Consider the following 15903-nt stretch of genomic DNA (forward strand, 5'->3'; position numbering starts at 1 on the left):
GTATGACAAGCAATTTTTAAATAGGCCAATGATTTGCTTCTTGATTCTCAACTTATTTTGAAGGCTCTCATACCAGTGACCAAAAATCAGTTATTAAACTTTATGTATATATTTTAGCCAGAGCTTAATTTTTATGAAGATAAAGACATGAAGTTTAACAATGGTACAACAGTTAGTACAGCTAACTGTGAGGTCAAGTCAAGTAATTGTTAGACATAGGGGAAGGCTTTGTTCCACGATATTATATGGAACACTGAACAAGAATGACAGCCCTTTGTATCACTTGGCATATGAAAAGTGTTTTGTGTGTGCATAGTTTGTGTTAATTTTTTATGTGCATAAAAATGTGATTTTAATTTATATGCTCTGAAGGATAATTCAGGGTATAGTTAAAAATGCAAAATTTGCCAGCTCAGTATATATAACCCCAGCCCTCAAATTATTCTGATTAAGGTTAAAATGTGCTGGTATTAAGTGCTTTTTCCTGAGGCCTTCTGATTGGTTCTTGGTAACAGAATTTTAAAGTAAGGTGTGAATAGTGCAACTCCTGTCCTTTATATATAAAAGGTATCAAGTAATTTCATGTCCTGATATTTAAAAAAATTACCCACAAATGTGTTTTTTTAAATCGATCAAAGCTAGAAACAGGTTAAATTGTCTCAGTTCTCTTACGTAATTGGGTTAAAAATTATAAGGTATTAGAAGAATTTTAATTAATGCCAAATTGGTAAATATGGTAAAGAAAAAAAATGACTTCTCATTTTCTCCCACATAGAATAGTCAGATACACTAAACATCCCTTTTCCATAAAGATTGTTTCAATGGGAATGGAAGAAACAAAATCTTAAAGAGTGAGTATAGCTGAACCAGTTCTTCATTCTAGCAATAACCACACTAAGTTCATTACAAATGACTAAACCCAATGTCTTGTCCTTTAAAAAATACAGGTAGTGCAGAATTGTGATAAATATGCATTTTTTTTTTTTTTTAAAGAGAGCCCACTCCCCAAAGGGTAGCCATTAATTCAGGTAGCCTTCTAAATGTATTTAAGAGGGGTCCGTCTTTTTGGCTGCTATCCTAGTTAGATGAGATGTTGCTATGGGAAGAACTTGCCAGTATACACTAAACAGACACTTAAGCAAAAGATGTATTCTGGAGCCTGGCGCGGTAGCTTATGTCTTTGGTTCTAGTTACTCAGGAGCCTGAGGTGGGAGCATCATTTGAACTCAGTTCTGGGCCAGTGAGACCCTCTTTAAAGAGAAGGAAAAGTATTCTGGAAGATCTTGTGCAGTTCCAACAATGTTTCAGCATATATATGTGAATTCATGTATGACACCTGAATGGAATCATGAAGTAACAGCTGAGATTATATGATGGCAAAAATGACCTGCTTTTCCTGAAGCTTTGGGAGGCCTAGGATTCTTGCTTTAGGCATCACCTTTGTTAAACCATAAAGGGGGCTACAACTTAGGCAAAATGGTGTCTCAACACTTCAGACATAATTGGCAAAAGTGTAATAGGAATACACAAATCTTTATTTTGAAATAATCTTGTATTTTAATGTGGAATTAGAAGCAGCACATCAAACTGGTGAGTTCATAGAAACTTACCTGAGATGATGCTGGGTTCCACTGCCGTTGTGCTAAGTCACGTATTTTTGTAGCTGCTGTTAGCTGTGTCTAGCATTTTGTAACCTAAGGAGGGTCTTATAAAAGTTGGTATGTTAACTAAATCTTGGATTGGGAAACAGCACCATTTGTATCCTCTGCAAACAGATTTACGCTTTTGAGGCTCAAACCAACTAGTGTTCTCATAGGCTGTTGCCTAAGGACAGATAAAAATCGAAAACAGGCTGTGTCCAGGGACAGATGATTGGTGGTTAAGAATGGCAGTAAAGGAAAATTACACCTGGATTTTCTTCTGTAAGGTTTCAAGGAACTTGGATTTGAACTGTGACTCTACTGTTTTGGCAAAAAATCTCAAAGAAAAGGATGTTTGTTATTGTCTCAGTCTTCCTGTCTTTGCTACACGATTTGGATCACTTACGCTTTTTCATAAGAATATCTGTCTGCTATAGTGAATTTGCTAGCCCCTTATTTTTTTTTTAAATTTTAGTTCTTTATTAGAACGTGTACTTGAATGGACTGTAGTTGCTCATAACCCATGTTAATCTCTGATAGTATTTGGGTTTTATTTCAGGAGCTTTTGCAATAAAGCAGTAACTGCAATCTGCTAAAGTCAGACTGTTAGCACGTGGTGTTAACTTAAAACTGATTTAAGTCCATTACATTGAACAGTAGGAAATTACCACTTTTGTAAGGCTCAAAAATGATCAACTATTAACAATTTCTTATGCTTCAATCTAATTACAAATTTTTAAAAAGTTTATCAGTATATCATTCAGATTCATGTGTATCTTCTGTACTATTATTTCCAGTACTGAGGTAAGGTACACAAAAATTCCCCTGGAAAAACTATACTCTAGTTTTGTAAGATGATTTCCCACAGTCCATTTGCTTATTTCTTCCTTTGATAATTCAAAAAGATGCTTTAGGTAATGGTACAGAATTAGAAGCCACTATTTTAGCTCTATTAACTTTTTCTCTATGGTTTCAATTTTATCCAGCCAGAGAGGGCTGGACTAGTTGGTATCTTTAAGGCCCTTCCAATAGTAATTTGAGTCTAGTCACGTGTCAGACCCTGGGCAACACCTAACCAAATGCCCAAGTATTCTCATAAGGAGTATGCCGAATTTAAGTGGCGTTTGTTTTACATATGTATCCATCCCAGACATTTTCAACTATGCTGAATGCAATCTATAAGATATTCCAAACAAGGACAAAGTAATTTTTCACAAGTCTTACAGCCCACTATTAAGTATGCTACTTACTAGCTTCTTGAATTTCTTTGTATTTCAGTGATTGGGTTTTTTTTTTTTTTTTTGGGAAAGTTTTTTTTTACCCCTTTGTACCCTCTTAATTGGATTAACTGTAAAATGTACATACTAATTTTCTAGTTTTAGAGACCATTTTCATTAAAAATATTTTCTAATAGTTTTTCTAGATAAACAATTTATACTTGTTGATTGGTTGCTTACATTTCAACCTCTAGTCTTCCTTTTTCAGCTAACTTGGCTGTCTTCAGGTTGTAAAGAAAAATGTAAACACATATTTGAAATTTCATTAACTGAAACTGCTGTAAGGTGTTAGTAAATGTTAACCATACAGATTATCCCATATCACTGGACTGTTCTATTATTGGGTCAGGAATAATAGGTGACACAGGATAGAAGCTCTTCCTATATATATCTTGTTGCTAAGGCAGTAGTTGGCTCTAAGCTGATAAACAGCACACTGTACAGCAGTCCAAAAACTAAAACCAGAGCTTAGGTCATTCAAGTTAACTGGTACTCAAGGTTACTCATTCCAGGATACTTTACATAACCAAAAACCTAGGAGAGCATTCTACATTGTAATTTTTTTTTACTTTGTTTACATAAAAATTTACAGGGTTTTTTTTTTTAAGCTTAGTCTGTTCTCTGACATTGTTGATTCATGTTCTAAATTTTCATCAGATTTAACATGTTTGGAGGCTCATGTGCGCTGAATGTGAACCTACTACAAGCTTCTGAACTGCAAAACCACCTTTTTTTTTAGGTCGCTGTCAACAGAAAGATGCCTTATACAATTTCTCATGATTGAAACAGAACTCTGCATTCTAACCTAAAACCCCACTAACCCTTTAAATGAAGCATTATGCCTGCGTGAAATTTTATTTTTAAACATTTCTGATACTAGGTTTTCTTTATGGGAGGGCATATATATTCAGTATACTGAATTTATACAGCTTTCAGTGTGGCAATATATTAAGAAGCTAGTTCCCTAATTTTTCTGAGTTCTCATTGGTTTTCCATTTAAATGTTTCCATAAGTACTCTCATCATTTGGAAAATACTTGATGGTAAGAGAACTTGCTTAAAACTAAAGGTGGAGAAAGAGTTAACTTCCAGGACAACCCATTATAGCTCACTTCTTACCAACAAAGCAGTTTTTATATAGCACCTTAGGACTCATTTCTAATAATGTCAACCCAGATGGCCAGTAAAGGCAAGGGAAGAGGCTAAGTGACTCACAAAAATCTCTGATATTGAGGTCTAATATGAAGGCTATAGATAGGAATTCCCCACAAACTTCTAATGAGGACTAATATGAACAGCGAATTGGAGAAGACACCCAGGACCTAATTTTAGTTTCACTAGCCGTGGGACCTTAGAAAAAAGACCATTTGCTCTGGACTTCTGTTTCCCAAGCCATAAAATGTGGAGGAATCCTCACAATTTCAAGTTGGTCATGTATCTTTCCCTGTTACAGAGAAAGCTGAAGCCTCAAGGCTCAGATTTACCGGGCTTCTGCAGAAGTTTAACTTGCAACCTACCTCTCATTCCCTAAGTGTGTTTAATCATGCCGCCTTCTTTAAAATATATCTGGAAGCACCAATGAGTAAAGACAAAGGCCCTAAGCTAGATCTGTAGAGATAAGTACTAGACTCACATCTCAGTACCATCAAGGAAAACATGCTTAGGTTATCAGAACTGTGAAGGCCATAGTACAAAAAGTTAAGAGAATGGAACTCAGGATCTGAGAAAGATCAGCCATTCTCAGCATGTTGCCTTGGCTGCTTAACCTTACTAAATAAACTTCATTTCCTCACGTGTAAAATGTGAGGAATAATAACTAGTCTACTGAGATGGGAATACTTAGCACAGTGCTAGTACACTGTAAGTGTACAGTGCTAGTACACTGTAAGTACTCAAATGTTACAGATCAAGTATTTTGTAAGAAAATACCAGTAAAAGATAAAAGTTTTTTTATGGATCGTATTTGTATCAATCACCTACCATCATCTAGAGCCCTCGGATGGATGACATTTAAATGTTCAGTTTGCCTAATAGCCTTCAATGAAACACGGATTCTTCTACTTAAGGTAAGCTTGGAGAAAATAAAACTGATTACTATGCAAGAAAAAAATGTGCTCTGCTGTGCTCCTTGGTATTATTTTATTTTTAAGTGGTTTCCATCGTCTTAACACGTCTTAAAACGGGTATGTTGTTTGCACTGAACACTCAAAAGTATTTATACCTATTAAGTTAAATTTCCCTTTTTAGAGTTAATGCTTCATTGCCTGTCGGCATATTATCACTATATGTCTTTGAAAAATTTGCTTTGAAGTCTCAACTATTTATTTCTTCATAAAGCTCTTGTTGAGAGAAACATTTTTTGATTTGTCCAATGGACTGAAATAAAAGGTTAGTAAACCAAAATACAGTTGATCCTCATTATTAGTAGAATTCCTTATTTGTGAATTTGCCTACTCACTAAAATTTATTTGTAACTCCGAAATCAATATCCTTTTCTGGTCATTTGTGAGTATTTGCAGAGTGACAAAAAATTTAAACCACTTTATATGCACAAGGCAATGCTCTACCTTGTTTAAGCTCTCACACCATAAGTATCCTTTTTGTGGTCTATTTAGTGCCAAGTTTCATGTTTGTGCTTTTTGTTGGTGATTTTGCTGTTTTAAGATGGTTCCCTAAGAGCAGTAGTGAAGCGTGCTACCTAGTGTTCTTAAATGCAAAGAAGGCCGTGATGTGCCAAGCATGAGTTATAGTGCTGTTGGCTGTTAATTCAAAGTTAATGAAATACTAAAGAATGTTTTCAAGCAGAAACAGGTCGACCAAGTTATATACTGACTGGCAGACAATAGTGTGACCAAAGAGTCACAGAATCTGTATTTCTCTTAGGAACTTGTTCCTTATTTGCGAATTCAGTGTTCATAGCCACCTTAAGGAACAGAATTACCACAAACAAGAACCAGCTGTACCTTCATGTCTCCTTGTCCCTGGAAATAATTTATCCTGCATAAAAGCCTTAGAAGCTAGTGTTTCATCATACACTAAATCATAACAGACTCCATCAGATTTTAAACAAGGGTATAGGATAGAAAACACAAAGAGCAGATGTATCTTTATAAGGCAGATAAATATTACCTCCACTATTTTTTTAACCTCAAAAGTCCTTGTATCCTCCAATAATTAAGAACCTTATGATGATTTAAGGAAGTTTAGATGGTAGGTAGTATAACTTATCATCTTAGAGCTACACATAAGAAATACTCCTGTTGGGAAATACATGCTAGTTTATACCAGATGTTTTATACAGGTCCTCTGGTTAAGATCCTTATATATTTTATGTTAGATGAACAGTAAGTAATTTGCCTTTAAACGTCATTTAAATTTATTAGTGTATAAATTCTAAAGAGTCCAAATTAAATATGTTGATATTGAGAACATTTCAGTTTTCAGTTTTGCTAACAGGGTTTAAGCTTAATCACAAGCTTAATCACAACAATTGCAGAAGTTTGATTATGTCAAGAAATAGGCAACTGAAGGAATAATTTATAAATGGTCAGTACCTTTAAGGGGCTAGCTGAATACAATGTAAATACTCATGCCTGTAATCCCAGTATTTTGGGAGGCTGAGACGGGAGGACTGCTTAAACCCAGGAGGTTGAGGCTGCAATGAACTGTGATTGTACCAGACCTGTACTCTGAAATCTTTATCATACTATTTTTAATGCATGAAATAAAAATTGTTTATATGTACATAGAATACACACACACACACCCCTAGGTCAATTTCTTAGGTCTAAGTTGTGGTTAAATTCACTTTTCATACAAGGTTCCAAGTATCCAAGTTGCTAGGCCAGTTGCCTGTACCTGGAACAGCCTTTCCACCGAATAAGAGTCCCGACTTAAACAGCTTAAGCTAATTTCCATCATACTATTTATCACATAGTCTAATTACCAGTTTATCAGTCTCCCATTAAAGTGGGGGCTCCCTGAAAGCAAGGACTGTCATCTTCACTTTGCCTTGAAAAGTAGACATAGGTCCCAAATTATCTGCTAAATAAGTAATGAACAATATTTCTATTCAGATGGTGTGTGCTTGCCCATAATTAATATGCAAATATTCTAAACTATAATCTGATTTAAAATCCCCAAATTTAAACAAGAAAATTATACCAAGGCTTTGAGATTTAGCTTGTGCTAAATCACTTTTTAAAATTGTAGCTCTGAGGCATTTTATTATAAAAACTTAGTACTCATATACATAAACTAATATGAACTTAAAATTCATCACACATTTACTTCATTTTTTAGCTTGACCTTCTAGTAAATCTTTAGCTTCATTGATTTTGGCTGCTATATAAGGAGATCCTCCTATAGGAAGAAAGAAAAAAGAACAGTTACAATATGGATTCTCAATTTCTGCTTGGTAAAAAGCTACTCTTGTTTCAATGACTCCAATGCTTATCTGAGGGAGATTTAGCAGAAACAGTGTTTTATTTTTTAAAAAATAACCCTGACACTGCAACTGGATGACCAGATATATGGTAATATATGTGACCAATGAGAAATGAAGTAATTTACGTGGGAGAGATTTCTACAAAAATAACACCTTTTTAGAAAGCTTAAACTGATAGAAATAGGATTTCTATCATATATATTAGATACATATATATATATGCCTTTGAACTGGTGTTAGCCTATTCATGATTACAGGTCATAAATGAACATCAATTATACCATGTTATTTTAATACTGTGATATTCTCAGAGGCTTCTGAGCTGTTTACTGGAAAGATCCCAGTTTGCTTTACATCCTTTTTCTGTCCAGTTTTTCTTTTCCTATTATCTACTGTCCCTTCACAATGTCATCTACAGCTGCTTTCCTATGAATCTGCTGGAGGAGTGATTCTCAAAGTATGGTCCTAAGACCAGCAAGAAATAACAGGAAATTGAGTATAAATGCGTATTTATGGGGCTCCACTGCCGACCTACTGAATCAGAAGCCCTCCATATAATACAAGCTAAATTTCATAAAAGATACTGTGAAGTAGATATCAAACAATTATAACCCTGTTTAAAATGTCAAAACCCTTTTTATTAATGAAAGCCCTCTCCTGTTAAGTAAAAGGATACAAACACTAGAACATGAATTCTATGGTCTATTTTTTGGTATTCAAAGAAATTCTTGCTTTCCTTCAACACAGCCAGCCAAAGCTGCATAGAAGTGTATCAGAAACGAATAAATAAATCCCATAAGTTTCTATCTAGGTAATCTCCGTTTCAAGGTATCTAAAATGGATAAGGAAAAATTACATTTTAGTTTTACAAAATTTAACGTTTTAATTATAATAAATGTAGGCCAGAAAAACCCACAAAACATAGTAATAGTAGCACTTACATCTGCTCATTCTGTAAGTAAAGTTTTCACTCAGTTTCTTTTAAGACACCAAAAATATATGGCTCCAGCCTAGGAGACAGGACTTACACACAGATTTAAGTGTTTCCCTTCTAATAGCCAGGAATTTGAGATAAAATTATCCCATTAATAAACTATTAGTCACACCAACAACATCAACGAGAATTTAATGACTACTTACCTTTGTCAGGATGATTTAAAAGCATAATTCGTCGATGAGCATCTCTTATTTTCCCTTTATTGGCAGTAGGGCTAATTAAAAAAAGAAATGGTATTTACTTCATCCTACTTCTGCGTCACATCAAAAAACTACATAAAGGCCAATTAAAGACATTGTGAAACTGTAGTAAATTAACACAACAGTATGAAAAGCTGTTTAGAAACCTCAACACACCCAATGCGTATCCTAAATTGGGAAACTAAACTCCTTAGAAAAGGCACTCTCAAAAATGTGTTGAACTTGCAATACTCATTACAACAGTCCTTTTATTGATAAGAAAAGCATGTTTAAGGATTTGAAAATGAAGAAGGCAGAGTTTTTCTTTTTTTTTTTTTGAGACAGTCTCACTCTGTCCCCTAGGCTGAAGTGCAGTGGCTTGATCTTGGTTCACTGCAACCTCGGCCTCCCGGGTTCAAGCGATTCTCCTGCCTCAGCCTTCCGAGTAGCTGGGATTACACCTGGCTAATTTTTGTATTTTTAGTAGAGACAGGGTTTCACCATGTTTGCCAGGCTGGTCTTGATTACAGGTGTAGCTGGGATTACGCCTGGCTAATTTTTGTATTTTTAGTAGAGACGGGGTTTCACCATGTTTGCCAGGCTGGTCTTGAACTCCTGACCTCAAGTAATCCACCGGCCTTGGCCTCCCAAAGTGCTGGGATTACAGACGTGAGTCACCGCGCCCGGTTGAAGGCAGAATTTCACCACAAAAAAAATGTCAGTTACAGAGAACAACACTGAACACTGTGATAATCTGCTGAGGAGTCTATCTTTCAATAAATGAAAAAGTGCCTGTGTTTTAGCAAACACTCTAGGAAAAAAGAAAAAGTGCTTAAGTGCTAGTGTGCCTTCTCATTTGAAGGACTGTTTATATCTTAAAAATAACATGAAGGAACAGTACAGTTTCACTGATTAGAATTGGTAATATCAATCTTCCTAGGACAAAATCCCCCATGACCCTCTCCTATTAAAGGAGAGAAGGTCTTTCTTATATTTCCTCATGGCTCTACAGTGGTAGAAAAATGCTAAAAGTATTAGAGATTATTTTACCTTACACCTAGTATTAATGCTGCTTCCCGTTTTGTCATTTTGGGTTCAAACCCACCTCTATAATAGCCACCACTGAAGGCCTGAAAGAAGAAATGCATTTGTAAAGAAAGGTTAATAAAGTTGCTTTAAAAAAGAAGTCTGGAAATATTCACAGAACTAAGAAAAACTAAGACATTTCAGAGGACTTTAAGTGCAATTCCCGAGGTATTTTAGCTAAAGCTAAATAAAGTTTATAAATAAGTAGCAATGAGTAGTATTTTAATGATCATTAAACAGATTCATTTTTTTCCAGCCAATATGAACTATCTTGGAAATATAAGACAAAAAAACAGTGTCTGAAAGCCAGGTCTTCCAGGAGTAAAGGAAAGATCGTTCCAAATTAGCCATATTCTAGACAAAAATCTGCAAGAAGTGGCTCAAGAACAGGATCTGGAAGTCTTTTGAGACAAGAGGTTCAACGGTATTTGAAACATCTTTAAGATGTTTATACTTTAAGAAATATATACAGAAAATACCACTATTAGGTCCTCTGACCTTGCCATGTCAGAAATCATATTGGTAAAGCCTACAATTACTCTATTCTGTTACACTTAATCACAACATAAATATTCAACAGATGATCACAGAGGGTATCACTGTAACATCAAGCCAAACCCTACAGCCTAATTAACTAGAGTGCTACCTATGTATGATGTTTGGGAGTGCCAGGGCCACATGGTAAGATCGGATCACTTTAGAATCATATACCTCTGTGTGTGCGATGCAGAGCAGATGAAGGAAAACAAGAATATGTACAGATGATGCTGAAGGTGATGGTATGTGAAAAAGTGATTATTTCACAAGAAACTTGGGTCTAGTAGGGTACTAGAATTGTCAAAACCCCATCCAACTTTGTCACATATAACATCTGATGTTTCAGGGTAGCACCATTACAAAGTTCAGAACTTCTACACTCTACTTGCGGGAAGCAGGAGAATGGGTCCAAAGCAATCACTTAGAACTTCATGGATATTTGGAAATTTACCCTTCCTTAAGTGTGCCTCTAGGTTTCAAATAGAAGCAGCAAAGAATTAGCAAAAGTGTTAAGTCTTACAGATTTTGGTAGGCTTTGAAAAACTTGTTTTACTTGAGGCTCCATATGCTTCATGGCTTGCAAAACGTAACGGCCTAAAACCAAAAGCAACAGAATAAGTAAACTAAATCTCCAGTCTTCCCGACTTCACTTCCACCCCCAAACCATGAACAAACCTGCAAATCCTGCAGCAGCAATGGTCAGTCCAACTGCTACCACTGTACTGGCCTGGTAAGGGGGAGAAGAGTAAATATTTACTTATCTAATTTCCACCCTTTCTCATTTTGCCCATTCTTCCATCCCCAACTCATTACAAACTGCATTTTAATAGGAGAAACAACTTTTTTTTTTTTTTTTTAAGAGATGGAGTCTTGCTATGTTGCTTAGGCTGGTCTTGAACTCCTGGCCTCAAGCAATCCTCCCACCTTGGCCTCCCAAAGTGCTAAGATTATAGGCATAAGCCACCATGCCTGGCGGAGAAACAACTTTTAAGGCGGAAATACTCTGTCCAGTAATCTTTAAAACTACTGCATCTGTTATACTGAATGCATTAAAGTTACAGGATTCATTACTATGGGAAACAGGGCAAGTTCAACTAGGTTATTTCTCTCTACAACAGTGAAAAAGATGATTCCCTCCCTTTGAAAACTTTCATCACCGGACAAATTAGGTCACATTAAAGTTCAATCAAAAGTAGTGGAAATAGGCCAGGCGCGGTGGCTCACGCCTGTAATTCCAGCATTTTGGGAGGCGAGGCGGGTGGATCACTAGGTCGGGAGATCGAGACCATCCTGGCTAACAGGGTGAAACTCCGTCTCTACTAAAAATACAAAAAAAAAAAAAAAATTAGCTGGGCGTGGTGGCGGGCGCCTGTAATCCCAGCTACTCGGGAGGCTGAGGCAGGAGAATGGCGAACCCGGGAGGCGGAGCTTGTAGTGAGCCAAAATCGTGCCACTGCACTCCAGCCTGGGCGACAGAGCAAGACTCCGTCTCAAAAAAAAAAAAAAAAGTGGAAATAAAGTTTCCGCTAGAGAAGGAAAAACTGTTTACAGACGGCTCCTGTAAAATTCTAACAACGCATTTTCGAGGCTAAACGTGGGCTAAACTAGGAGACTAATACCTTTGGCACTGCCCTGTTGTTTCCTAACAAGACAGGCCCAAATATGTTCAGGAAGCATGGAGAAGACATCTGTCAGCAAAAGCCAAAGAGAAGGATATAGCAAAGTGGAGCCAGTGCTGTGAAGATGTGTTAGGGCAAGGGCACTTATAATCAAATACGTTTCCACTAATCTCCGAGTCCATGACAGCCTCTGACCTTACAGGAGTTCCAGGCAAGCAACACCTGCAGAGCCCGTGCGGACAAGAAGCTGGAGAACCGTGCAGAAAGACGATGTAAAAACACGAAGACCCAAGAGAGCGAGCCAACAGGGTTGTGTCCTGGTGAGTGTGACTCCCCAAGAACCGAAACCTCCCGCCCAGAGTCGCACTAAGGGGCACAACTTCAACTCCACACCTCCGAGGCCGGGAGCTGAGGTTGAGGCCCGGGCCGGAGGTCGCCAAGAAGACCGGAAGGCCGCACTCACCATGGCTCCGGCTGGGCTCCCTTGCTTCCACCGGGAGCACGGCTCATCCCAGCTCAGAGGCCGCGGCCAGCACTCGCACGCCTTTACCAGACAGCGACGCAACCCTCAACCTCAAGCACAAACCACCCAAGCACAGGCGCCCTACGCAACACGTCAGGAGCAGCCGCAAACTAGGCCGGAAAACTGTCGTAAAAGGGGACGCGGAGGAGAAGGAAAGTCGCTCAAGCAGTGGACAGAACGGAGAAAGCGACTTCGGGTTGGTTGAAGGGTGGGCGGATCTCTTTATTTCTAGGTGTAGGGGTGGGGCTTCTCTGTGTTTTCTGTCCTTTGCTCCTGGGCGGTGGGTATTTGGAAATTCTTGCAGGGAAGGGCATGGGCAGCCTTACTCAGAACGATTTTTTCCCCCTACATCTTAGCACCTCGTTTTGCCTTTATTTTATGTTAATAATTGTCAAGGGTAATGAATGTAGTTAAACATGCTGTGACAGATTCCCACCACGAACCCAAACAAATATGTTGTAACCCAGTGTAGGAAACGAGATGCCCAGAAAAACAAATGAAACCAACCACACTGTGTTTCAGGGGTTGCTCGGTAGCATTTTTTAATGTAAAAGAACTTCATTTAAGGATGTGACTTGACAAGACTTTGTGAATGTTTGGGTTTTCGTTTTGTAGAATGGGATTAAAGACAGTTCATATTCTGAACATGGAATGTCAAGATCCTACAACTGAAAAGGGCTATTTAAAAGTTTTCCTCCTCACCCGAAATAAAAAGTAGGGCTGGATTTTGCCCTTACGTGGACATCAGTTTCATACATCCCTACATAAATGCTTGAGAAGAGAAAAATAATGGAGACAATAATGGAATTTTACAATGCAATGTTTGCATGATCAAAATAAGTTTGGAGTTACTTCCCACTCAGAATTTACAGAGTGTTAAATATCCGTTTACATTGCAATGCAATTCTGCTTTGATGAGTTGGTTAGTTATTAAACAAATATGCAAAATTTTTGGGTTTGTTTTCCTCGTCTGTAAAAACAGTTTGCATTTGATAATCCAAGAGCTCTTCTAGCTCTAAGGTTTTTGTGATGTAATTTATTGTCAACACATGATTTAAGGTGACATCCAGCACTAAGACACTAGCATTAAGTTTATAACTTCCCCTTTTGCCTCTCTTTTATCTGGTTTTTACCCAACAATTACAAAATAAATAATCAAGTGAGGCATAAGACCTTGGGACCAAATTGGCATTAACAAGCTAGAATGCTATCTGGAAAAATTTATTATGCATATTTTTGGTATGTACAAACTGTGTAGTGCAGTTTTCTGGAGGAATAGATTTACAATAGACTCTAATTAGCTTTGAGACTTTACAGAAGCCCAGACTCAGGAAATTGGGAGTAGCAACACAGCAAGACATTTTGTTGAGCTGGAAATAGCTCTGTTTTTGGTGGCAGATCAAACTGGAGGTAACCTGGCTCTGTCACTTACTAATACTGTGACTTGGACAAGTTATTTCTGATTGAGTTTCTTCCTCATTTGTAAAATGAAGGTAATGATAACTACCTTGCCGAGTATTTGTGAACATAGAGATTATGCACATATTGTGTTCTGCATATGGTTATCACTCAGTGTGGGGCTATTATTATGAGGGAAGTCAGAGTGCAAATTGGAGTATAGAAGCCTTCCTCATTCTCATGATACTTCTTCATTCATGAATCTTAAGTCTGGTTGCCTCTTACCTACCTGCCAAGATCCTAGAAACAGCCTTGAAAAGTAATCTTTTTAAATGTCCATTGACTGATGAATGGATAATCATTCCTCATTTCTTCTAGCTTCTGGTGACTGCCCGCATTCCTTGACTTGTGACTGAATCACTGCAGTCTTGTAAGCCAGCATCTTGAAATCTCACTCTGCTCCAACTTCTCCATCTTCACATTGTCTTTCTCTTCTGTTTGTAAAATCTCCTTCTGGTTTCCTCTTAAAGGAGATATGTAATTGCATTTACCAGCTACCCAGATAATCCAGGATAATCTCCCCTTCTCAAGATCCTTAACTTAATCATAGTTTCCAAGACTTTGCCATATAAGGTAACATTCACAGGTTCCAAGGATTAGGACCTGAAATCTTTGGAACACATTATTTAGTTTACTATAGAAAGTAATAAAAGACAAAAGAGGGGATAGGGACAAAAGAATGAGAAAGGACTCAAGCACATCTTCTTAGTTTCTCATCCCAAATTTTTATATCAGGTAAGTCACTTCTCCTTGGGAAGAAATAAGTGAGAGTTGAGAGCGGTAGCTAAGAGTGTTCTTGCACTGTGGCTTTCAAACATTTTTTGACTGTCATCCTTAGTAAGAAATATATTTTACACTGTCACCCAAGGAGCAAATACATACTTGCACGCACAGATATACATAGTAGAAATTTATTTATGAGATAATACTTATCCTTACTTCATGAAATGCATGCTGGTCTTTTCTGTTTCTTAAAAAAATAAGTGCTAGAAAACCTACTAAACTCACAGCCCACTAATTGGTCATCACCTAAAGTTTGGAAATTATCACTGCAAAAATCCACATTTGGAACTATAATGTCAGGCAAATAAGGGGTTCCCCCACCAACTAAAAGCCATGTGCCAGACATTGTACTAAATGCTTTACATAGATTGTTTCATTTCACCCTGTGAAACTTTTTTTTTTTTTCAGAAAGTCCATTTTTTATTTTAATTAATAAAGCATAACCTTAAACACTGAAATGCTTTTAAGTATGTTTAGAACAGCCTCGGCATGTGGGTCTGCTTTTTCAACCATAAATTTTATGAATTCTAAATGCAGATCAAGTATTTCCGACGGAACTTTAGTGTCTGAATTGCAATGTGCTAGAAATGTAAAATACACACCTGATTTCAAGGACTTTGTACAGAAAGAAGGATGGGAATATCTCAACCTTTTTTTTATACTACAGTTGATATGACAGTATTTTCAATACACTAGGTTAAACAAATGTTATTAAAATTAATCTGACCTGTATTCTTTTTACTTCCTTAAACGTGGCTCCCAGGAAATTGTAAGTTAAATACATGCTTCGCATTATATATCTATTGCATGGTGCTTGTCTAACTCAGTCGTGTTGTTGAGATGGCGCATTAAAATTCCTGGTGTGGTGCCAGGTACACTGGAAGCTCTCGGCCCATTTGTAAAGTACTTCACTGGAATTTTGTGTCTGGTCTTCCTAGATATTTCTTTTTTTTTTTTTTTCTTTTTCTTTTTATTATTATTTTTATTATTATTATTATTATACTTTAGGCTCTATGGTACATGTGCGCAACGTGCAGGTAAGTTATATATGTATACATGTGCCATGCTGGTGCGCTGCACCGAAACTAACATTTACTTCACTATATTGCTATATTGCTTTGCTATATTGCTGGATGTATTTTGCTTTTCCCCAGATCCTCTCTCTACCTTTTTTTCCTGCTCTGTGCTCCAGAGGAGCAGAAAGTTTAGGAGGGTGACCTTAATGAACTGTATCCATGAGCAGCTCTCTCGTTTTCTGGCTTAGGGTTCATTTAGGTCTGTTATCAGGAGATCAGAAGGCAGGAGAAAAGTGAATTCATGGTTTTTATTTCTACCTCTCACCTTCTGGTGATTGTTGT

General features: G+C 37.1%; 1 protein-coding gene and 1 long non-coding RNA gene across 2 annotated transcripts in view; one reads left to right on the top strand and one right to left on the bottom strand.

Moving 5' to 3' along the window:
* Positions 1-5888: 5888 nt before the first annotated feature.
* DNAJC19 (DnaJ heat shock protein family (Hsp40) member C19) lies at positions 5889-12389 on the bottom strand. The gene is given in 6 exon segments (NM_001131255.1): positions 5889-7278; positions 8504-8574; positions 9590-9669; positions 10683-10756; positions 10838-10889; positions 12245-12389. Coding segments are annotated over 6 exon segments (351 nt in total). The 5' UTR covers positions 12248-12389; the 3' UTR covers positions 5889-7207.
* Positions 12390-12434: 45 nt separating this feature from the next.
* Positions 12435-15903, top strand: part of LOC134761065 (uncharacterized) — a 67291-nt gene continuing 63822 nt past the window's right edge. Inside the window, exon 1 of the long non-coding RNA XR_010139321.1 lies at positions 12435-12500. This is a non-coding gene — a long non-coding RNA (uncharacterized LOC134761065). The remainder of the gene's footprint in view (positions 12501-15903) is intronic.

The sequence above is a fragment of the Pongo abelii genome, chromosome 2 (genome assembly GCF_028885655.2).
Source record: "Pongo abelii isolate AG06213 chromosome 2, NHGRI_mPonAbe1-v2.0_pri, whole genome shotgun sequence".
NCBI classification, from domain to species: domain Eukaryota; kingdom Metazoa; phylum Chordata; class Mammalia; order Primates; family Hominidae; genus Pongo; species Pongo abelii.